Source organism: Stegostoma tigrinum, chromosome 26, assembly GCF_030684315.1.
Source record: "Stegostoma tigrinum isolate sSteTig4 chromosome 26, sSteTig4.hap1, whole genome shotgun sequence".
NCBI lineage: Eukaryota > Metazoa > Chordata > Chondrichthyes > Orectolobiformes > Stegostomatidae > Stegostoma > Stegostoma tigrinum.
In genome coordinates, this window is record NC_081379.1 from 47,972,073 (window position 1) to 47,996,945 (window position 24,873).

Below are 24,873 nucleotides of genomic sequence, written 5' to 3' on the forward strand. Positions count from 1 at the left end.
TTTACATGTGACCACTTTAATGAGATATTTGCTTGTCAGTATTAAACACCAGGACCAAATTATTAACAAAGAGGCCAGTTCAGAGGCTGGCAATGGGAACGCAACATAGGCAAAGCATCTCTGTGACCAAACCACTACAACAGCTGCTACTGTTAAACATCACCAAGTTCTCTAGGACACAATGCCTGTGGGTGGGAACAGGAAACCCTTTTTTTGGATGAAAATATTCCCGAAACCTCGGTTCCAGCACTGTCACAAATACCAGTTTATACTGATATTCACAAGGCTGAGGAACAAGAACAGGACACTTGGAATGGTTCAAAATAAATGATCTGCTGAATTACACAGTCAAAGAGATCAGGTGGTGTCAGGTCTGATTACCAACCTGATTGCAAATAACCAGTTCATTACTTCTCTCCCTCTCCAATTTAGTCACCTCATGAAAAGAGCCAAAACTAATAATTGAGCTAAGACTATAATTTATGTAGGTGCACTGACTATCGTCCATTCCCTTGCTTCAATGTTTGTATTTGATCTCTCTCGACGTCACCAATTGTGACGGCCAAAGCAGAACTAATGACCACGTCCACGATCTGTTGTTCTCTGTGACACTCTCCCTTCTCAAAACAAATCTTATTGAAATTTGTGAACACTTTTTGAATGGAAAGCCAAATTTAGAGCTCCTTTAAAACAGCTGAATTCGAAGTATTTCCTGTTAAAAATATTTACCTTTTTAGAGTCACTGCTGCTTTGGGAATACCTTCAGGAGGAAAGCAATATAGCATTGTAAATTGGAACAAGTTCAGATGGCTCAGTAAAACAATAGTATGGTTATAAAACCGGAGTTAACTCCATTTTATTGTAACAGTTTTAGACAAAACAGCCCCAATGCCATTTCAAACCATTAGCATCAATTTCAGGTTCAGCATCAATTTTTAAACACCCCAAAGATATTTGTTAAAAATCTTCAAATGTGACCAAAAATATCAGGGGCAGGGTGGGGTGGGAATAGAAAATGCAAATCATAACTGAACAGATAGGAAGGTGTTGAAGTTAAAGTGAGAGATATTAGATGTGCTCTCCAGGACACAGCAGGCAAACATCACAAAGCGACATATAAGAAGCTAACCACAGGCTGAGGCTGTGATGTTCAGCCAGGAAGAGCAGTATGTAAACCACTTGTACTCTTAAAGCACCAGCTCTCGCCCTGCCGCTAGCTTTTACCCTTTATACACTGTCCATTCTGAGCTGCAAAATAAGGTCCACCACTTTCACACAAGCCAAATAAACAGACCAAATAGTCTCCTTTCAGTTCCATACAAAGAAACAGTTCTCCCTAAATGTATATCCTAAATACTCATTTCTGATTGATTATCATTGCTGCTTGTGAATTGTTTTAACAAAGTTTCATAAAGCTTCACCTACACTCACCAGGGTCACAGCATCAGAGAACAGGCAGAGGGGCTGAAGGCAATTGCCACTTGAAACAAATGTAGGTATTTCCAAGGCGGTGGCCAGTATCATGGGATATAGGGCTGTGACTCAAAAGCATAAATGAATTTGCCCACAGCTCTGCAGAGCAGAGGCAGAGCTAAAATTAGATCAGTTTTACCGTTGTGACTTCGGCAATGAGTCAAATCGTGACTGAACATAATGCCAAAACTAAAAGGTGCATTTGTCACGGCAAGAACAGATAAGACAAGACTTTTCGACAGCCTGTGGTTTTAAGAGGCTCAACATCAACACTTGATATCAACTGTGCAATAGCAATTACTTTTCATCACTGCATTCTACAATGTGGGTCAGAGATAGACTGAGGTAAAACAAAAAGTATTTTAAATTGAGTTGTTTAGATCAGTGTTTCCTTCTCAACTTAACCAACTTGTCTGGTGGATGCTGCCTTCCAATTACCATTTAAATTGTGAACTTTTCTGTGGAGATCACTAGAAGCCCTGTCTTAATTCCTGAGTTCACACAACTCAAGTAGTACTGGGTGTATCAAACCTAGCCTGTTCTTTGTATTTTCTTTTTTACCTTCCTTCTAATGTCCACATCGGTTTCATCCACAGCTAAAGACCGTGGCGGGGAGGAGATGTGAATTATTGTCAATTTTATTCATTCTGTACATTCATTATCCAAACACTGGCTTCAACAATGGAGCATTTCTACATTTGACCAAAAATAAAAACTAAGAAAATAGATATATCCCTCTGTGAAACCTGCAAATGCTATAATACTGTTAATTTCTGAAACAGAAACCATGCACCCCAAAACACTCCAGTTTAGCATATGGCATTTGATAGATATAACTGGGGCTTGCGAGTACTTTACACTTCTAGACGCTTGCATTTCCACACACTAGATTTATTTAATGAAGTGTTAGACAGATCTGTACTGTACACAGGCAAAAAGCTCCCATTCCCAGAATGTTAAACAAAATGTATTAATTATTCTCTTGGAACAGACAGCACAAAGCTTTCTACAAAAATAAGAGACTAGCATGCATGGAGATCACAGACAAACAATTTCAATAGTTTTCTTAAGCTATTAGCAACTATTAAAAACCTGTTGTGAACTTACTGTGCTGTAAACAATATTTTATTGGCGACAAATGCAGTGGGAAAGGCAGGCAAGTGATGCAGGCTGAGTACACGCTCACCCTTCACAGTGCGATTCATTGCTTGACTCACTGCGCGACATTTACAAGAGGCACAGACATGTGTTTTATTTCCTTCCTGTAGTGCACGAGCCTGGTTACAATATTATGGAAGCTGTTAAGCCAAAGGAGGAAGAGAAGCGGGCTAGGTACTAACAACCTGAAAGGGGAAACACTCACAAACCGGAACCGAATCAAAGGGTAAAGGGAAGGGAAAGGAAACATAGGGCATCGTTCATTCTCACAAGGCATTTCTGGCAACCAGACAATTTAAGGAGTCCAGTGTAACAGCTTGGCAAGCAAGCCAAGGGAGCTATAGTGGTTTGACAAAGAAACAAAGAATGGAACAGGACACAAACCTAGTTGCAATACTGAGTTATAAAACTGAGGCATATTCAAAGATTCTGTAATTAAAACCTTTGCATCAATACTGCTGAATCACAGTTGTTCCCACAACCCTGGATCTATTCAGTTGACTGAAGACCTCAGCAAGGCAAGATGTGGAAAGGGAAGCAAATTTTAAAAAAAGTGTTAGTTCCAAAAGCTCTGAAGCCACAATGTGGTAGCCCCTATACAAACACAAATACTAAAACTCACCTTCGAAAAGTAACCAGGACAGCAATATCTATCCATCTCAACCCATCCCACTCATACAGCGAGCGCTTTTATTTTAGGCACTAGATGCATACTTTGGTTCAATGGTGAACTGACCTCAGGACATTTGTCTGGTTCTTCCCCTCCTCCCTCTCACTCCCTGTCCCATTTCACCACGCAATTTCCTCATTGTTCGGAAAATGCAGTGCGCTTCAGGAAGGTGAAGTGTTCCAAGGTTTTGTTTTAATAACCAGTACCAATGGTGTACTATGAAAACAGTGCAAAATGAACACTGCTGAGCAGCCAGTTACAACAGTACACACTCACCAATTGTTAGTCTTGGGAAAGGCCACTCTAAGCCACTGAGTGAGAAAGAGAAAAAGCTCTTGTGCATTTGTTATATACACAAGGTGACTAGATGAAATCCAGTTACTAGTCTTCCAATAGGGCAAAAACTTCCAATTGTCTATTCCTGGCAGCTACTGTATGCCTACCTGTCAGAATTGCAGTGGTGCTACAGAGCTCAGCAACAAAGCAGCAAAAGGTAGAAACTATCAATTCCCCACAGCTAGGGGCAATAGCAATGGTGCTCTGCAAGTAAGTTTCAATCTTTCAAAGCAATTTATGTACAATTACTCCACAGGTATCATTTGTGTTGCCACTTTCACAGCAGCAAAGAGTCAGGCCCAATGGCTCAGTGAGTGCAGTTCCCCTCAGTAATCAGCTCGGTGTGGTGACAGCTTGTCAGCAGTGATTGACTTTAGTGTTGCACTGCGGGTGATAATGGTTTCCCCAGGGTGATTAAATAAAGCAATCAGGGCACAGGTTTTCTAATATGTAAAGCTTGAACATCTTCAGATGATTATTATACAAAATGGGGAAGCCCATTTCAATACAGATTACCTCAGAGACTTTTGGTAAAGAGTAATTTGGAGAAGGGTCATGTCCTTACTCCTAGTATGCAATGCAAAAGAAAAATGCTTAAGCAATCGAGAGAGAGGGCAGAGTGCATGGAGGTACACAGACCCAAAAAAGGGGGAGAACAAACAAGGGAGGCACAGAGAGAGAAGCGGGAGAGGAGAAGGGAAAGGGTGCACAGACGTGAAAGCGCAAGCAAGAAGGTGGGCACAGACAAGGAGGTGGAGAGAGAAAAGGGCAGGAGAGAAGGGACAGATGGGCATGGGGTGGAAGTGAGTTGCTACAGGTGGAAGAAGAATGGACGGTGTGGGGAGAAATGAAGAGGCAAAATATGGGAGGAGAAAGGATTGGTAGATGAAGGGAAGAAAGAAAGGCAAAGGAAACAAAGGAGATACAGGATTGCAAGCAGATAAGAGAGAAAGGCACAGTTTGGTCATGGAGACAAAAAATGCTGATAGGGAGGCAGAAGTGGCAAGTGAGAGAAAGACAGAAGTCATGAACAGGCAGTTGAGAGGGAGGGGTCAGTGTGGATTGGCAAGTGAGAGAGAGAAAACATGAGCAGAAGTGTGAGAAAGAATGGGTGTAAAAGAAAACTAAGAGTGCACGCATGTAAGAAACCATCCAGTCTGCATGTGTAAGAGAGGTGAAGCGATTTTCCAATCTGTAAAACACATTGCAACCACAGCCCCTCTCAATCCCTTTAGCCACCTGCAGCTGATGACTTGAGCTGGACACTGGCAGAGGTCTGACAAACTGTGCAGGCTGAACAGGGTCTACCAAAGGCAGCTACCCAATATTAAGCATTTTTACAGAAAAGCAGACTAAGAAACTGCTTGTAGAAACCAGTTCCCGAAGGAAAAGGCACTAATTTCCCCATTCAAATATTTTCTGTCCATTAGCCAGATGTCGGAATCATTCGTGATTTTCTGAAGGTCATTCGTGATTTTCTGAAGGTCATTCACTAAAACTGAACCTACTACCTTCATATTTAGATATGAAAAGGTTGTGCCTTACTCAATCACAAGCCAGTCATTTTGCAAATTACCTGCCCCCACAGCCCAGCCCAGTCCTTAAGGCTTGAGTTACCAATTTATCCTTGTGCCTCACTCAGGCTACAACTAGCAATCTTGCTGGATTGCCAAGTATTAACAATTCTGTTCCTGTTTTCCCAGAGTGTTTCCTCTTTCAAAGCTCAATTTTTACAGGTGTTACAAAACTGTAAAAGTCACTTATTCATGATTGTTTTCTACAGCTATCTACCTGATTGTATCCAAAAAAATTGTCTCCTCTACATATTGGATATGGCACCACAGACTAACATATATAGGCTGTACTCTGAACCATTTCAAATCATTCTTTTGAGTCCGATGCCTCAATTATTCACTCAGTTCCTTTACATTAAGTAAGCACTCAAGATAATAGCTGAGGCTAGATACATCTTGTCCCAGTAGCATCCCAAAATACCACAATTAATGAACTGGCAAGGGATCACCGCATTTACATGCCTGTCGTAGGCAGGAGGAATATCCATCAGGTGTGAGGGATGCAGCCAAGTATACGCTTGGTTATCCCAGTTGGCTTCAAAATGTTTACTGAAGCATTAACTATCGTGGCACTGAGATAGAGACTGTCTCTCTCCCGTCCTTTACTCCATTTATTATTAGTAATCATGTAGCTTTAATGGTACGTGGGAAGAGCTCAGACAGAAACATTAAAATCCAGCAGGTAAGCAGATACTCAAAAATCCAATCGCGGTTCCATGGCAAAATGATGGTTTCCCCATTAGTCTGGAAGCGATGCACCGGATGTGATGCTGAAACCGTGTGCGATGAACAGGCAGATGGAGGTGACCACGTGTAACCAGATCTCTGGGTCACTCGTTTTCTTCAGGGTTCTGGGGATCGAAGATCTGGACGTGAGTGAAAGGGAACAGTCCTTGCCGTCCGTTCACTTCACCCTCCCACTGGCCACTGATGTTCATTCTGGTCACTTTCACAAGGTCGCCAACCTGTGGGAGAAAAATAACCAGAGTTCAAGTCATCGGACAGAATCAGAGCAAACTGCAAGATAGAGAAGTGAACCCACTCACTGCTGTGGAACACAGCCTTGTGAAGGAGACCCTTTTCTAGCCCATATCTACTGTTAAATACCTCTCAACACTATCAACTAACACTCAAAATCAAAAAGGAATTTCAATCAATCCATTCAGAGATGTAATGACAGTCAACACAATTTAAGGTTGTTTTATTCAAACTGCCACCTGACAATCTAAACCTGGAATCAGCAGCAAGCTATGACATGGCTGACCTATTTACATTGATCAATTGAAATGACTATGTATTTCCAGAGTTTTGGTGTAAAAGGACAACTTTGAACCTTCAGCAGTAAATTACCACCAAATAAAAAACAAGAAAATACATTTTTGTTGTGTCATCCTAACTCCATATTTAACATGTTTGTACCTGTACATACACCCACGAGATACTGACTAGTATTAAAAGAACACACACATGCCATTCACGAAAACGACCTGAGCTTCCAGCTGCCTGCCATTTCAACACACCATATTCCCTGGCCAACATCTGTCTCAGGCTTGAAAATAGCAAGAACTGTGGGTACTGGATTCAGGGCCCGAAATGTCAACTTTCTGCTCCTGATGCTGCCTGGCCTGCTGTGTTTCTGTCTCAGGCCTGCTGCAGTGCTCCACTGAAGCTTAGTGCAAACTGGAAGGACAGCATCTCATTTTCTGCTGGCAACTTTGCAACCTTCTGGACTCAGTACGGAGTTCAATAATTTTACAGCCTGAGCACCTTCTCCCATGTCCTTACCCCGATGCCCGAAACACCAGACCTTGTCATCACATGGGGTGCTAACACAAACAACCCATTGATAGTCACTAATAGCCCCATTAACAACTATTTATCCTCCATGGCTGACTTTTACCCACTCCTCCTCTACCTCTCCAATTCCACCTATCGCTTAATCCTTCCATCACCACCCTACCCTTTTTCTAGCATATATATCAACCCTTGCCGAGCTACCAGTTCTGAAGGAGTTTCACTGGATCCAAAACATTAATTCTGCTTTCCCTCCACTGACGCTGCCAGACCTGCTGACCTCTGCCAGCAATTTTTGATTTTGTTAGTGTTAAAAAGATGCTGATTTGCAGGTAGAGCATTTCTCTCAACCTTGAGTGCTGAGCTTCTGCTGTCAGTGCAACGGACCAACTTACTATCTGTTTATTTTTACAATATGAAAATACACAAACTATTCCACCATGGTTTGTACTTACAGGTCCGATCCCTGTACCCAGTCTCATCATCTAGTTTAAACTTGGAATGGGGGGAGGGACAGGACAAAGAGGAGGATTATATAAAACCAGGATAAACTTCAGCAGTGCTAGTGGATGAGTATATATTGCAGTACGAGCAGCACACCAGCTCTGTACTGTGTTCTCCATCCAAACCTTGTGGATCCCTTTATATCATCACCACCACATCCTTATTATCACATAAGGGCCACTAATCCAGAGGAACCACAAACATGAGGAAACCAGACACACAAAGATAACAAAGGAAACTGAAAAAAAACACTCCTCAGAAAAGTGGCAAGAGTGTACTGTGACTCAGCTGGACATTAACCCTTGGTGTGCTGCTGACTGGTTTCAGGAGGCCAGGTATTTTACATTGTGTTAACTCACCCCCTGGCCTCCCCACATTCTAAAAGGCATGAGTGAGGAATGTGTTGGAATACTCCCCACTTACCTGGATGAGTGCAGTTCCAATGACACAAACCCTCATTTGACTGTGACTCCACCCACTACCAACTTTCACTCCCATCCAGGGGCAGCTATGTGAACCATCCGCAAGGTGCACTGCAGCAACTCACCAAGGCTCTTCTAACAGCACCTTCTAAAATCTGTGACCAATACCATTTAGAGGGGCATAGTCCGCAGATATTTCAGAACATCACTACCTGAAGATTCCTCTTCAAGCCTCATTCATGGAACTATATTGCTGCTCTTTCACCATCGCTAGGTCAAAATCCTGAAACTGCCTCCCAGACACCATTGTGGGAACACCAAAAGGTAAAAAAGGCAACTCAGTACCCACTTCTCCAGGGCAATTAGGCAGAGGTAATGACGCCCACATTGGTGAACAAAAATAAGATGTTCTTGTAAGTCCAGGTTGAAAGTGGGATACATTCAAAGGATCACATTTCAGATAGCAGCTATTATCACGGTGCTGTATATGCTCATGACTCTAATGAGATGCCAGCGTTCTTGCTGTTTAATTGGCTTCCCTATCCTAGAGAGGAACATACAGCCTCACAACTAAAGTTGGGTTTTGGAATCTGCAACCAGTATTCAGTGTAAACTGCTGCTGGTCTGTTTGCTCCAATAAAACAACAATTTACAAACAGTTCCTAAATTACTAGCATCACCAGTGAGAAGAAATAAACTGTTGGTCTCAGCAAATAAAAAGCACCTGATTCCACAGAAGCTGAACAGCAGTCTGGCACAGATGGCAGTGGCTGAGAAACCAATGCAGCAGCAGATGGCAGTCGACTCATTGTTCGGAGAATTTTGCTCATTCATGCTCCAAGTGATACGTACAAGTCACTGACACCCACCAGTGTGATTCATTCAGGGCCCAATCTCAGTCATTTTGTGACCTGACCAAGTAAAGTGGGTTTTATTCAGATCAGGGCTTTGTCAGAGGGAGCGACAAGATAACCGGTGGTAATGTCAATGACAAAACAAAGTGGGCTAATGAGCAAACTGACAACTCAACATACATTGCGCACCAATAGGGCCTCAACACAAGTTCTCAGATAGCTCTGGATCTGTCTGATGAATCAGGGCTGTTAAAATCTGCCTATTCTTGGCAATAGTGCACTACGAAGCATAGCTCCAAGTGTGTTAAGTCAGGAAGGGAACTGTTAAATTGATAGCACTTTGCATATGAAGAGCAAACTTTTTAACAAATTGAGGAAGCCTGCACCCATGAAAATCTCATAGTAATTTGACATACTTCCTCATTCAGGTCAACAAAACTTAAAAATTAGAGGTTGTAAAGTAGCAAGATGTGAGTTAATAATTCAGCCTGATAACTTGGGGAGAGTGTAAACTGATGCCAGGAGAGTGGGCTTGCACACATCCTTGAAGGACCACACACTTTCTTGACTCAAAGGCAACCGGACAGAATGAACTCTACACACCTTGCTACAGCCAGTCTTACTGTTGAAATGCCAAGCACACGGATACTGCTGTGAGGTGAATAAAGAAGCCTGGAGCTCAAAGCGATTTTGCAGCCCAATGAGACAACCTGCAGATCCTCACCACCTATCACAACTTGAAGAAAAATTAAGTGTTGGCGGGGACCTTTCAGTAGCCAGCAAACATCACACCTTGTTTGGGAAAGGAAGTGCATTTATTTTGTTACAGACTGGATCTTTAACACTGTTTTTTTCTAATCATTCATGAGCTATGGGCAATATTGGCTGGGTCGGTATTAATTGCTCATCAGCAGTATAAACACTCTACTAAGCATCAGTGCAGAAGGGAGTGGATGCTTATGGATGCAGTGACTATCAAGCTGGTGTGTCCTAGATGGTGTCAAGCTTCTCAACAATTTTTGGAGCTACAGTCATTCAAACAAGTGGGAAGTATACCATTATACTCCTGATTTGTGTCTTGTAGAATGGCTTTGAGGAAACAGGAGGTGAGCTAATCTCTGCAGGATTCCAAGACACTGACCATTCTCTTGTAGCCCCTGTACTAGTCGAGTTTCTGGTCAATAGTTGACAGTGGGGATTCAGTGACAGTAACGCCACTGAATTTCATGGGCTGATGCCTGGCACTCGTGGCACAAACATTACTTGCCAATTGTCAGCTCAAGCCTGGATACTGTCCAGATATTGCTGCATTTGAACATGGAATGCTTCAGTATTTGAGGAGTTACGAATGGTGCTGAACAGCGTACAATCACTGGTGCACATCCCCATTTCTGACCTTATGATGGAGGGAAGGTCATTACTGGAGCAGCTGAAGATGGTTGGGCTGAGGACACTACCCTGCGGAACTCCTGCAGAGACGTCTGAGATGGTTGACCTCCAATACAATTGTGTGTTAGATATGAAAGTGTAAACCTTTGCTCAACAGCCCCAGTTCTGGAGTACTGTTAACAATTTTGGTCCTGTTAAGGAAAGATATCTTTATTGCAGGCAGTTCACAGGTTCACAACAATGATTCCTGGTATGGAAGGACTGTCTTATCTTAAACAGAATGGGACTCCACTCACTGGAGTTTGGAAGAATGAGAAGTGAGTTCATTGAAGCAAAAACAGATTCTTAAGCAGCTTGATAGTGTAAATGCCAAGAGGATGTTTCTCCTCGTGGACAGCACAGTCACAGGAGTGCCAAGACAAGGCCGAAATGAAGAGGAATTTCTTCTCTCAGAGGGTTGAGTGTCTTTGGAACTTTTGGCCACAGAGAGCTGTAGGGCAGAGTCCTTGTTTATATTTAAGGTGGAGGTAAATAAATTTGTGGTAAGTAGATGAATCAAGCATGGGGAAAGGGCAGGCATATGGATGTGGAAGTGTTAAATCAGTGATGATCCTAACGAATGGTGGAGCATACGTGAAGGAAAATATCACCTACACCTGTTCTTACGGTCCTGTGAATTCCCGGTGACTCCAGCTTTGCTAGGGGTCCTTGATGCTGCAATTAGTAAAATACAACCATCACTCTCAGCTCACCTCTGGAATTCAGCTCTTTTGTCCATGCTTGAACCAAGGCTGTAATGAGGTCAGGAGCTGAGTGACCCTGGCAAAACCCAAACTGGGCATCACTGAGCAGGTGCTGTTTGACTGCACTGTTGACGATACCTTTCATCACTTCACTGATGATCAACAGTACATTGATGGGGTGGTAATTGGCTAATTTGGATTTGTCCTGCTTTTTATGTATAGGACAAACCTAGGCAATTTTCTACATCGTTGAGTAGATGCCGCTGCTGCAGCTATACAGAAACGGCTTAGCTAGGGCAGTTCTGGAGCACAAGTCTTCAATACTGTCACCAGAATGTTGTCAGGGTCCACAGCCTTTGCAATAACTAGTGCCTCCAGCTGCTTCTTAATGTCACGTGGACTGAATCAAATTGGTTGAAGGCTGGCATCTGGGATGCTGATGACCGCTAGAGGCGGCTGAGACAGATCATCCACTCAGCATTTCTGGCTGAAGATTGTCACAAATGCTTCAGTCTCACCCTTTGCATTGATGTACCAGGCTCTTCCATTATTGAGGATCGGGATATTTGTGGATCCACCTCCTTCAGTGAGTTGCTTTATTATCTATCACCATTCGTGACTGGATATGGCCGGTCTGCAAAGCTTAGATCTGATCCACTGGTTGTGAAATGTGAAATCGTTTAGCTCTATGACTTGCTATTTATGCTGTTTGGCATGCAAGCAGTCCTGTTTGGTAGCTTCACCAGGTTGACACCCCAACATTTATGTCTGCCTGGTGCTGTTTCTAGCGTGCCCTCCTGCACTCTGCATTTATCCAGAATTAATCCCCTGGTTTGATGGTAATGGTTGAGTGGGGCGACGGGGGCAGTTTGCTGGGCCATAAATTTGCAGATTATATTGGAGCATAATTCTGCTGATGCCCAGTCTGGAGTTTGTTTTAAGTCTGTACCATACAACATGATGTATTGTCAGAAGTGTCGGTGGGCCCTCATCTGCACAAACACTGTACAGTGGTAACTCTTAACGATACTATCATGGACAGATGTATCTGCAGCTAGCAGACCGATAAGGGTGAGGTCAAACGTGTTTCCCTCACTGCCTGCTGCAGACCCAGTCTAGCAACTAGTTAGGACCCAACTAGCTCAAATCAGTAATGCTGCCCAAAGCAACTCTTGGAGATTGAAATCCACCAGAGTACGTTTTGTGCCCTTGTCACCCATAGTGCTTCCTCCATGTGTTGTTCAACACGGAAGAGCATTGATTCATCAGTCGAGGGCGAAAGGTACATGGTAATAGCCGGTTCTCGTGTTCATTTTTGATCTGATACCATGAGGCCTATTAAGACTGGAGTCAATATTGAGGAATCCCAAGACAACTCCCTCCTGAATGGATACCACATGCCACTTTTGCTGGGTCTGTTCTGCATTTATACTGGATATACCAAGGGATGGCAACGACATAATCTGGAACACTGTCAATGGTTGAATTTGCTGACTCTGAGCCCAGAAGTTTGAAGAGGAACTGCAGTACCCACAAAAGAAATTCTGTTGTTGTGAATACCGAAAGCTGGGCAAACGGAGAAGATTCAAACATGGAGTTCTGAGAAAGATGGTCATGTTCACAGTCTTGAAGGATGTAACAACATAGATAATAGTGAGAATAGGCTATTTGGTTGCCCAAACCTGCACCACCACTCGTTCATTATGATCAATGTTGGCAAAATTATGACCTTATTCTGCTTATCCCCAATAACTCAATTCCCTTCTCAAAAATCTGTCCTGAATTAGCTGTGAATATATTCAGTGATCCAGATGTCACAGCTCTCTGGGGTAGTGAAATGCTCTGAAAATCATGAATGACAACCTATGTGACTGTGACAAAAGTAATTTATCCCCGGTGTATTTTTTGGGTTGGTAGACAGGAAGCAGAGTTGGCATACACAGTTCCTTTCCAGAGTGGTGAGTGATGAGCGGGGTGCCGTATGATTCAGTGTGGGGACCGTGGCTGTTCACGATATATACTAACGATTGGGACGAAAGAATTGAAAGCCATATTTCCAAATTTTCAGATGACATTAAGCTGGGTGGCAATGTGTGCTGTGAGGAGGATGCTAAGAGGTTGCAGGGTGACTAAGATAACTGACTGAGTGGGTAAATACTTGACAAATGCTATACAATGTGGATAAATGTGAGGTAATGAAAAATATCAAATCCTGATGGGACTGGACAGGCTAGATGTAGAAAGAATATTCCCGATGCTGGGGAAGCCTGGAACCCGCAGTCTAAGAATAAGGGGAACGCCATTCAGGACTGATATGAGGAAGGAAATCCTCGCTCAAGTTGTGATCTGCAAAATTCTTTACCAGAAAGCTGTTGGGGCCAATTCCACAGATATATTCAAGAAGGAGCTGGACATGGCCCTTTGCCGCTAAAGGGATCAGGGATATGGGGATTGCACGATCAGCCATGTTCGTACTGATTGGTGGTGCAGGCTCAAAGGGCCGAATAGCCCATTCCTGCACATGTTTTATACGTTGCTATGCTCTGGGAACTACCTGCAGCCTCTCAAGTGGTGGCCACCTCTTCCAACATCTCCCCGCCATTTTTCAGGCAGCCAGGGTTCCTCTTAACTGGTTCCAGTCTTGCCTAATATTGACCAGAGTATCACCTGCAACAATTCTGCTCTGCACAGTAGTCCCAGGGCACTATTCTTGACACTAATTTCTCATCTCCATGCTGATGTCAAAACCATCTGAGAGTCATTTCTCAGATAGAACTTCCTGCCCATTGTGGAAAACTGTAGATTCAGAGGCTGTTCTGATCTATTTTGTCTTTGAGCAGTGAGTGGGGTACCTGACACAGTATCAGCACAGACTCAGTGACAGTGCACTCAGTCAGCAATCTGGTGTAATTCTCCACAGCATTTCAATCTAGAAAGTATCGAGCTGCCATTCCTTGTGCAGCAGAACATGTACTTATAGATTGGAGTCTCGTTTGACAGAGAAAGCTCAAGCACTCATTCAAGGTGCGAACGCATGTTATCTATAAATATCTGATGTCACTTCCACGAGTGAAAGAAATTTCATTCACTGCTTATCCACTTCCTTTGTAAGGAGTTTTGAATTAAATCCTGAAATTCGCAGGCACAAGAATACTGACACAATAGCCCAGTTTCTTTCACAGAAGGCTTGTTTCCATTGTTTACTTCAGTTTCACATCGAACCTCAAAGGGTGTAAAAGTTGCAGCTCAGACTGTAGTACATCTTCCCAGTTAGTGTGTGAGCTATAGTGCAATCAGCAGTTGTGTTTCAATGAACAGGAGGACTGATTCCCAGGGAATGCTCGGTGTGTCCAGTGTATGGTTGGTTGTACTAATTCATTTCCGATGGTAACACACAAATTACCCTTCAATATGGTACGGGTGTTGGAAAACCTCCCAGTGCTCTGTTTAAAACGACACTGTGGGGTTGGAGAGATTAGGCAGGGCAAACATGAATTTAAAAATCCACCACAACAAATTTTAAAAATAGCACTTATGAATCCTAATAGTGCATAAAAATGATCTCAGTGACTTAAAAATCCAATAAATTTTGCGCCTCATTACAGTCACAAATTTATAGTGCAATGCTGTATAGCTATGGGCTTTTATTCCCTGCATTTACCGACCTACAAACAGACTCAATGCTGTGCCTCAACAACAACTGAAGTTTGTGAAGGGTCAATCGGGGAGTCAGGCACTCCACTGTGTCTGGACAATCACCAAAGGCCAAAACAGTTTTCAACGCTGATACACACTGCAACTTGCTGCTTCTTGTTAAGGTTCTGAAAGCATGTGTCAATTCCAATGCCCTAGGGATCCCTCCAGTAAGGATATGTTAAAAAAATTCTGAATTTGTCAACAGACCACTTTCACAACCACCAGGCCATCAAGGTGCATAACTGTTCCAGAAAACTCATTAAAGAATTTAATTTAATCTGTATAAACTTCTACTGAACATGGCGGCAGCAATTCAGATGACAGATCTATGACACTTTGTTTGCCTGCTGCTTGGACATCAGTTCATTTCAGCCTTTCCATAACAAATAACAATAGCCTTATGCACGGTTCTGTACAAGACATAGTATGTACTTTATATTTTTGCACAAAGAAATAGCTGCACATCAGGTGTCATTACAGGGCAGGACTAACCTTTCAAATCAATCATGAACGCAAGTTTTGATATAGATTGGAGGTCCGCATTAGATGCCCAGGTAGTCAAGGTCCTAATCAGGAACAGGCCACAAACCTAACTCAGCACAATTTCAAACAGAATATACAAAACACACTTAACAGCATTCAAGACTCACCGGGTTCAATAACCTAAATCATAAACCCTACATTCCATTTGGATCATCCCCTTTGCCTTCACTTCCAGTGTCTTGTGATAGAATTGGATAGTGGAGCAGATAGGTGGGAGAGAAGATGGACAGATGGAGTTCAATCCGGGCAAATGCGAGGTGATGCATTTTGGAAGATCAAGTTCAAGGGCGAACTATACAGTAAATGGAAAAGTCCTAGGGAAAATTGATGAACAGAGAGATCTGGGTGTTCAGGTCCATTGTTCCCTGAAGGTGACAACGCAGGTCAATAGGGTGGTCAAGAAGGCATATGGCATGCTTTCCTTCACTGGGCGGGGTATTGAGTACAAGAGTTGGCAGGTCATGTTGCAGTTGTATAGGACTTTGGTTCGGCCACATTTGGAGTACTGTGTACAGTTCTGGTCGCCACATCACCAAAAGGATGTGGATGCTTTGGAGAGGGTGCAGAGGAGGTTCACCAGGATGTTGCCTGGTATGGAGGATGCTAGCTATGAAGAGAGGTTGAATAGATTAGGATTATTTTCATTAGAAAGACGGAGATTGAGGTCTACAAAATCATGAGGGGTATAGTTAGGGTGGATAGCAAAAAGCTTTTTCCCCCCCAGAGTGGGGGACTCAATTACTAGGGGTCATGAGTTCAAAGTGAGACGAGGAAAGTTTAAGGGAGATATGCGTGGAAAGTTCTTTACACAGAGGGTGGTGGGCGCCTGGAATGCGTTGCCAGCAGAGGTGGTAGATGCAGACACGTTAGCGTCTTTTAAGATATATTTGGATGGGTACATGGATGGGCAGGGAGCAAATGGGCACAGACCGTTAGAAAATAGATGACAGGTTAGACAGTGGATCTTGATCGGCGCAGGCTTGGATGGCCGAAGGGCCTGTTCCTGTGCTGAAGGTTTCTTTTGTTTCTTTGTTTTTTTTGACAGGTCAAGGAGCCGGAGATGAGATGGGGGGCTGGTCTTGGGATGGGGTCAGGGTTGGGGGGGATTTTGAAGTTGGTAAAGTCGACATTGAGGCCTCCTCCAGTGCTACAATGACATCACCCTGAAAGTGGAGGAAGAGCACCTCAGGTTCTGCCTTGGAACCCTACAACTCAATGGTCTCAATGTCGACTTTATCAGCTTCAAAATCTCCCCAACCCCGACGCCATCCCAAGACCAGACTCCATCTCATCTCCGCCTCCTTGACCTGTCCGTCTTCTCTCCCACCTGTCCATCCCTCCCTCCTCACTGACTAACCCCATCCCAACTTCCTATCTACACTCACCTTTACTAACTTCATCCCCACCTCCTTCACCTGAGCATCTTCCTTCCCACCTATCTGCTCCACTATCCACCATCTATCACTGCCACCCCATATAGTTATTTCAGAGTCCCCTACCCTTCTCCTATTTCTGAAGAAGGGTCCAGACCCGAAACGTCAGCTTTCCTGCTCCTCTCATACTGCCTGGCCTGCTATGTTCCTCCAGCTGCACAACTTGTTAAACAGTGGGCTTATTTGGGGTCATTAAGTTCACTGCTTTATTTAATACATATTAATACCAGACGCATGGACAGAACGTATTTCAAAACTGGTAACTGCAACAATGTATGAAAATATTGTGAACTGCAAAAACTAATGATAGACTGCACAAGGCGAGACGCAGATGGCATGAGTGGATATGTGGCAGATGAAACAACGTGGCACGGCATGCAGTGATAAAGGAGCTGCAGGAACACAGGGCATAACTTGCAAAATGGCAGGGTGGAGCAAGAAAGTGGTTTTAAAAAAGTGGACTAGTTCCCTGGACTTTATAACTAGAGGCCTACAGTATAAAGAGAAAGGAAGGTCTGAACCTTATAAAGCACTGGTTTGGCCTTGTTTGAAGAAATGTGTTCCAGGGACAAGAGACTTCATTTAAGGGGATAGATTGGAAAAGATTGCTCATGAATTCCAGTCTGCATCTCACAATGTGCAAGGCAGTTTGGTTGATTCAGGACCAAATCAAAGGCTTCTCTTGTTAGCTGGGTGCACTTGTGGTATGCTTGGACCTGCCAACAGCAAATTCTCTCTCCACTGTCTTACAAAAACAAAATTAATGGATTGGCACACGAACAAAATGAATGCAAATGGTAAAGGAAATATCTCTACTCCCATTTCTATGTAATCTTTTAGGACATTAGGATGACCTAAGTCACTTTATAGCCAATGAGGTTATTACAGTAAAGTGCAGTACAGATGCTGGAAGAATAACAGTTAATTTACACCAAAGTAAGTTCCCATTTGCAACAATGTGATAACGACCAGATCATTTGCTATTTGGTGCAATTAAGAAATAAATACTGGCCTAACACAGAGGAGACCACTTGTTGTCTTCAAAATTATCTGACTGGGATTTTTGATTTCTGCCTCACTGCAGGTGGGATCGGTTTTAAAGCATTGTGACAATGAAATTCAGATGTCTTTTTATTACTTGCAACATAGTGCTACTGGAGGCAATAATAACATGAAATGTTGTCACAATAATAACATGAAATGCTGCGTTTCTTGGCCAGATAATTTTTAGATTGTTTTACGAGGTTAACTTTACAGACATTTTGACTAGTCAAATCAAAACAGAAAATGCTGACAATACTCAGGCCAAGCAGCATTTGTGGAGAAACAGAGTTATTGCCTCTGAATTTAGGAGGGTTGCTGATCAGAAGCATCAACTCTATCTATTCACAGCATTTTGTTTTTGTTGCAGATTTCTACCATCTACAGGCCAGCCTTGCAATCAAAAAACTTTTAAACACTAAAAGGCCAGTAATTAACTTCAGAGCGTCAAAGTACGAAAGACAGAGGAGTTCCTTTAAATTTAACAAGGGTTTGACAGGATATTCTATTTTTCAAAATTCTGATTATTAATAGTGAATCAAGGAGAAGTGAGATCATTGCCAGATGCATCATGTCCTGCCACTCAACGTAATCCAACAAAACATAGAATTAACTTGTTTAATTGACAAAAAACTCTACAATCTAAATGTATTAATAAAGAAGGCTGGCAGTATAGCTTCCAGTGAATGGACCTCCTGGTTTAACTCCAGTTTTTGTGGTAAAAGCCTGGCAGAATCACTGTGCTACTTAATTTTTTTAAATTGATTCAGTAACAGATGAGGGCATCGCTAGCTAGGCCGCATTTATTGCCCATCCATATTTTTTCTTACTTTTTTCAATATTTATCCCAAAAAATTCACAAGAAGATTTTCAAAAGCTTACATACATCATGCTTTCTGAATCAAAGCACAGTCATTCGTCAGTGTGTGACATACCATAGTGATTGAATATATGGCACCGTTCCAATTTTGTAGAAAAATCTTGTGTGGTAAGCACTACTATAACAGTCTGTTGCATCACTGGATTGGATTGTGCAATTTGGTTCAGGAAGTTCAGAAAGACAGCAGGGATGTAGCATTGAAATTTGTTTTATTAAAAAGCTCAGAATCCAAAATTAAATAGATGTATTCGCATCAAGGAAGCTAATACAATAACACAGGGCAGTACTTTACAGCTGCAAACTCCATTCCCACAAGAATCATCAGGGTGGTAACAGCCAGACAATGCTGCAACAAAGCTGAAAGTTGAGCTCATTCTTCACTAGTATGGCCAGTGCCTTTGAAACTCACACTAGGCAAAGGAAAAAAGGGAATGCACAGTAATGATCACCTCTCCATCTTGCCTCACCCAAGTCATCGTGTACACACAAACCGTTCCTCAAGCTCAAACCTTGATAAATTTGTACATGTAATTCCCAGCCTAGAGTCCTATCCCTCAGCCAATATCACCAAACACATTAGCCACTCAGCTCACTTATTCTGTTAGAAGAACATGGCACTCCAAACTCAGCACTTGCCTACAAAAAAGACAAATGACAATACTTCAGAAATAAGTGAAGCAGTCTGAGACACCGAGCACTAAAAGAGGTGACATGGATGTAGCTCTACCTTTCAGAAGCAAAACACACATGGTGGGTTTGGGTGAAATATAACCATTAAATTGCAGCAAACAAATTAGAGGAAGTAACTAAAAGCAATGGCTAATGAGAAAGGGAAGTAGTGAAGCTGTAGAGTTTAGAAAGAGAAGGGGGCCTTGGTTTCAATTCTTCCTATTTTACCTCCTGATTCTAGCTGTTACCACTCCAGTAATCCAGACTGCGGGTCAAATAGGCTATCACAAGTATGGCTGACAATCCAAAAACTAAGTAAATATTTTAAATCATGAATTTCTCTAGTGATCTTTCCCCAGCTCCAAACAAGTGCTCTAGTGCCTAGATCAAAAAAGACAGAATACTGGAGAAACTTGGGTCTGCCAACATTTGTGGAGGAATGCAGCCAGGCCTGCCGAGTTTCTCCAGCATTCTCGTTCTGTTCTAGATTTCCAGCATCTGCAGTATTTTACTTTCATCTACCATTCAGATATTCATTTTGAAAAACTGGTCGAAGCTAGGAAAGATTTCATTTCTTATACGATATAATTTTCATGTGATTCACAATTAGACTGTGAGGCACCCTTCACCTTCCAATAATCCAGGCTCTCTTGAATTTCACAAATCCACTTACGCAAGGTAAAAGAAACACCCATTGAATGACAGCACAGCAAGAGTCAGGTTTTCATGTCAAAACAAAGTTGTCAGAATATAAAAATGGCTCATCATAATTTCTCACTACATTTTCTTCAAAGGACTTGCAAACTGGTATCAATTTGCAATCTTCTTCAAAGCAGTGTGGTGGGTTTTTATTTATTTCATTATGAAACTCAAGTACTGCGGAAGTTGGTGGTAGCTTTTTGAACTGTTGTAGTCTAATTGGTGTCAGTATACCAACGGTGCTTTCAGAGGGAGTTCCAGGATTTTGACCCAGGGACAGTGAAGGAATGGCAAATGGTGCCATATCGGAATGGGGTCAGGCTCGGATTGCAACTTGCAGGTGGTGATGTTAAGTTAATAAAACACCAGCTGCCATCACCAGACCTTTAAAGCTGCAGATTGGAACAACCCAGTTTAATAACATGAATGGTTTGGGGATTTTTGAGATGTCAGAAAATGGTGGAGAGTAAACAAGTTCTAATATTAATCATTTCCTACCTTGGTGATCTAAACTGAATGACAAACAATATTAAGAAAGCTGACAGTCCACATAAACTGATCTTATTAAAAGACAACTGTGACAAACTGACAGCAAATGCTTTTTTTTGGGGGGGGGGGGGAGTGCATCAGGTGTACCATGGAACCTGTAGTTATTGTCGGTCACTGCTGCTCATCTAAAATGTTTATTTATCCTCATAGATTAAAACAACCCCAAGGTTACTGAATTAAAAATTAACATCTGCAGGCTAGTAAACTAATCGCACTGTACAATTCACAAGAACATGAGTTACTTGAAATTCCACTGATGTAGGGAAAATTTCAGAGATGTTGAAAATTATGAAGGGTTTGTAACATCACCATTTCTGCGAACTGAGGAGCCAGCAAATCAGCAAGAGAGTAGCAAACAAGGTAGGAAAAAAATGACTTTCGACAAAGCAGATAGGAGTTTGAAATACTTTACCTCAGGATAGAGTTGATACACAGAATATTTATAATGCACAGGCAACATGAACAAATACTTGATGTTACAGGGCTATGGGAAAGAACAGAATAATATTCATTTTAATTCTGGGTAAGAACCAGCACAGCGATGAGGGGCAATTGCCAGCTTATTGACAGTAATAATACTTTTTAAACTTTCAACAATGGTGGTAATATGAACAAACAGCCCCTAAAATACACCTGCTACAGACTTCACATTAATCTCGAACTCATTTTTCTGCTCCAGATCATTGCTCAGTAAAATGCTGACAAACTTTATTTTTACCTGGGGACAAGTTCAGGAAGACAGTAAAATTCTTAAGAAAATTTTCAAAGCAGGGAGAGGGGCATTATATTGTCTACTTAAATTTCATAGAATCTCTACAGCATAGAAAGAGGTCATTTTGCCCACCAAGTCTTCATCAACCCTTGGAACTGCATCCACTCAGTCTCAGCATTCTACCCGAACTGCAACCCTGCATTTCCCATGACTAATTCACTTAACCTGCACATCTTTGTGACTGTGGAAGGAAACAGGAGCACTCGGCAGAAAACCACGCAGACGTGGGAAAACATGCAAACTCCACACAGTCACACAAGGCTGAAATCGAACCCAGGACTTGGGTGCTGAGGCAGCAGTCCAGTCACTGAGCCACCGTGCCAAACTATTGTGGTGGTATCATTTTTGGAAGAAAAGGAATCCCAGTGGGGAAGTCAGAGACAATGAAATTATCTTCTTGAAAATATCAGGGATCTGAATAGAAGCAGTTAGGCGGTGTGCAGTCTGTGGGCCCAGGGACACTAATGGGGTGAATCTCTTTGCAACACTTCAGAGTGAGCCCTATAGTTAAAGTAATCCTATTGCAAATAACGGCCATACTGCTCACACAAAAAGTGCTAGTTGTGAGCCAGGATATGAGGGTCTTCTCATTCCCCACCGCAGCTTGATGATGTTATGCAGCCAAGCTTCAACTCACCTTCCCAATATTGTATCAATTTTAGCAGGTGGATGTGAAATGGAGATGTTGAACCACAAGGGTTAAGATTTAAGTGTATACCAACCAGGGACAAGCCAAAACAATGAAGCAGCACGAATAATCTAAAACATACTTCCTGCTAAAGAAATAGCAACAACGGCTAACATTTCTAAGACTCTGGCATCACAGCTCAGCGCTCGCCGGAACACAGCTTTCTCAGAATTTCACTGGTGGAACCATTACCAGAATGGTTCAGTGTTGACTGAGCATAACTAGAGACATTTCAATGATGGGACAACATTTTGAGTGGGTACACGACAACATATGCTCACATTTTCAATGTATCACTTTAGATTTAGCACATAGTTACAGACGGACTGCCAGGCTTTGACTATACAATTCAATAGAGTACTTTAAACAAAAGCTGATGAGAAACTTCTGTTCCTTTTCCACAGTTCAGCTAAACATCTGTTTGCAGCATCCTCAAAGATCTCCAATGGAAGTGACCATTGTATGGCAGAATTTAGCACTCAGTTGAAGTTAGAAACATGGGTGGGAAACAACAATGCTGAACTTAAACAAAGGTAATTAAACAGGCATGAGGACAGAGTTGGTTGAAGTGGGTTGAGAAAGGAGTTGAACAGAAAAGACGGTTGAGGAACAATGGCAGATGTTTAAGCATAGAGTTCAGGATTTGCAAAGAGTTATGCCAGTGAGGAAGGTGGTCACAAAGGGAATAAACTGACCAGGAAAGTTAAGCAAAGTATCAAACTGAAAGGTAAACCTTCGTCTCAGAGGACCATAAGGCTACTCTCTCATTACAGCAAGATAATTGATGGTGAAGTTAACCTGAACTAACCACGCATAAGGTGAGGGGAGAGGTTGAGAAGGCAGGACCTTCATGGTAACCTCAGTTAGAACAAGGAGAACCGAACGCACAATGTTTGCAACATCACACTGCAAACCAGCCATCCTATCATCTGAAATTATCAACCCAGGATATAATACTATAACAATTAGGAATACATTATATCAAGTAGAGATATCATGGTTTCAGAAGGGGAAAATCATGCCTGTCAAGGTTATCTTTATTTAAATATAATTTATACAATTCTTTGAGGAAGTAACAAGTAAGATGGATAAAGGGGAACCACTACATGTTACATATTTGGATTTCCAAAAGGTGTTTCGATAAAGTATTGCACATTGTGGGTCTACCTTTTTATAAATTCATTCACGGGCTGACAGTGTTGCTGGCTAGGTCAGCATTTATTGCCCATCGGGCAGTTAAAAGTCAACCACATTGCTGTGGGTCTGGAGTCACAGTTAAGGATGGCAGTTTCTGCCCCTAAAGAACAGTGACACCTTAGCGAACCAGATGAGTTCTTCCAACAATTGGCAATGGATTCACCATCATTGGATTCTTAATTCCACATATTTATTGAATTCATATTCCACCATCTGCCCGGGCGAGATTCGAATCCGGCTCCCCCAGAACATTACCTAGAGCTCTGGATTAACAGTCCAGCGAATGCACCACAAGGTGCCTTGCCCCAATGGCATGGGGACTGCAGCAAGGTGGCAATTCATTACTACGGCCTCAACAACAATTACAGTCAGGAACTAAATGTTGGCCAGCCAGCAATGCTCACAGTCTAAAATTAAGGTACTTAATACACTAAAAGCCCTTGTAATTGGGGGTATTGTATATGCACAGATTCAGAATTAGCTACTTAACAGAAGTCAGATAGGATATAGAGAGCATTCTCAGGATGGTAACATGTAAATAGTGAATGTCACTCAGGAAGGGTCACCGTACCCGAAACTCTGATTTTTTTTTTTCTTAACAGATGCTGCCAGACCTGCTGAGCTTTTCAAGCAACTTCTGTTCTTGTTGCTACTGAGATCAGTGCTGGGGTCAAAATTATTTCCAACCTACATTAATGACTTGGATGAGGAAAGTGAATGTACTACAGCTAAGTATGCAGATGACACAAAAAGTCAAGTAACCAGATTGATGGAGGTCTCATGTTGAATAATGTTGTTAATTGGCAATTTTCCAGCCCTCTAGGACTTGTCAAGCATCTAAGGATTCTCATAAGATGACTATCAGTAAATCCATCTCCAGAGCAATTTTTAAAATCCTAGTATGATATGCATCAGGCCCAGGAAACTTACTGGTATTTAGCCCCATTGGTTTCCATAGTACTTTATTCTACACACCCACGCTGCCTCTCCTGCCCAGGCTAATTTAGGCACTTGATTATTTAGCGTTGTTTTGAATGTTATTTCGTCTTCTACCACCAATTAATTATTCAAAGGGATAGAGACTGGTTGGGTGAGTAGATGAAACATGGCAGTTGGAATGTAATGTCGGTTGTGTAACGTGTCAGGAAGAATTGAAGAGTTGGATATTATGAAGTTATTAAAACTTATTAAAAACGTATTAAAAACTCAAGAAAGCTATAGGAGGATGATGATTTGGGGGTTCTCATGCTTGTACCATAAAAAGATAGCTTTCAAGTTCAGGGAAAGGCAAGTGCAATGTTGGCCTTGAGTGCAAAAATAGGGAAGTTTTGCAACAACTATACAAGGCACAAATTAAACCTCAACTAGAATAACGTCAGAAGTTTTGGTCCTCTTACCCAAGGGAAGAGGCAACGGAATCGGTCCGGAGAAGGTTCATGAGGCTGATCTTGGGTATGGAGGACAGGCTGAATGGTTGGGTCTGTACTCGGGTGTTTAGAGGAATTAAGGACAACCTTGTGGAAATATAAATTGATCAAGCAGTTGACAGGTGGACATGGAGAGGTTGTTCCTGCAAAGTGTGCCTAGGATCAGACAGCACAATCTCATACAAAGAGGGTTGCAATTTAAGACGACAAAGAGGAATTCCTTCTCAGAGAGGGTGGTCAATCTGATGAATTCTTTAGCACAGGGGGCTGTGGAGGCTGTTTGCTAAGTACGTGCACTTCAAGGTCAAGATTATCTAAGAGGCTGATTTCCACACAAGGAATAATAGAGGATTTGGGGATGG

At 42.3% G+C, this 24,873-nt stretch overlaps 1 protein-coding gene across 1 annotated transcript in view; it reads right to left on the bottom strand.

Moving 5' to 3' along the window:
* crkl (v-crk avian sarcoma virus CT10 oncogene homolog-like) overlaps positions 1-24,873 on the bottom strand; it is an 88,477-nt gene continuing 63,604 nt past the window's right edge. Inside the window, exon 3 of the mRNA XM_048555776.2 lies at positions 1-6,176. Coding sequence (XP_048411733.1) covers positions 6,042-6,176 — 135 coding nt within the window. The 3' untranslated portion in view covers positions 1-6,041. The remainder of the gene's footprint in view (positions 6,177-24,873) is intronic.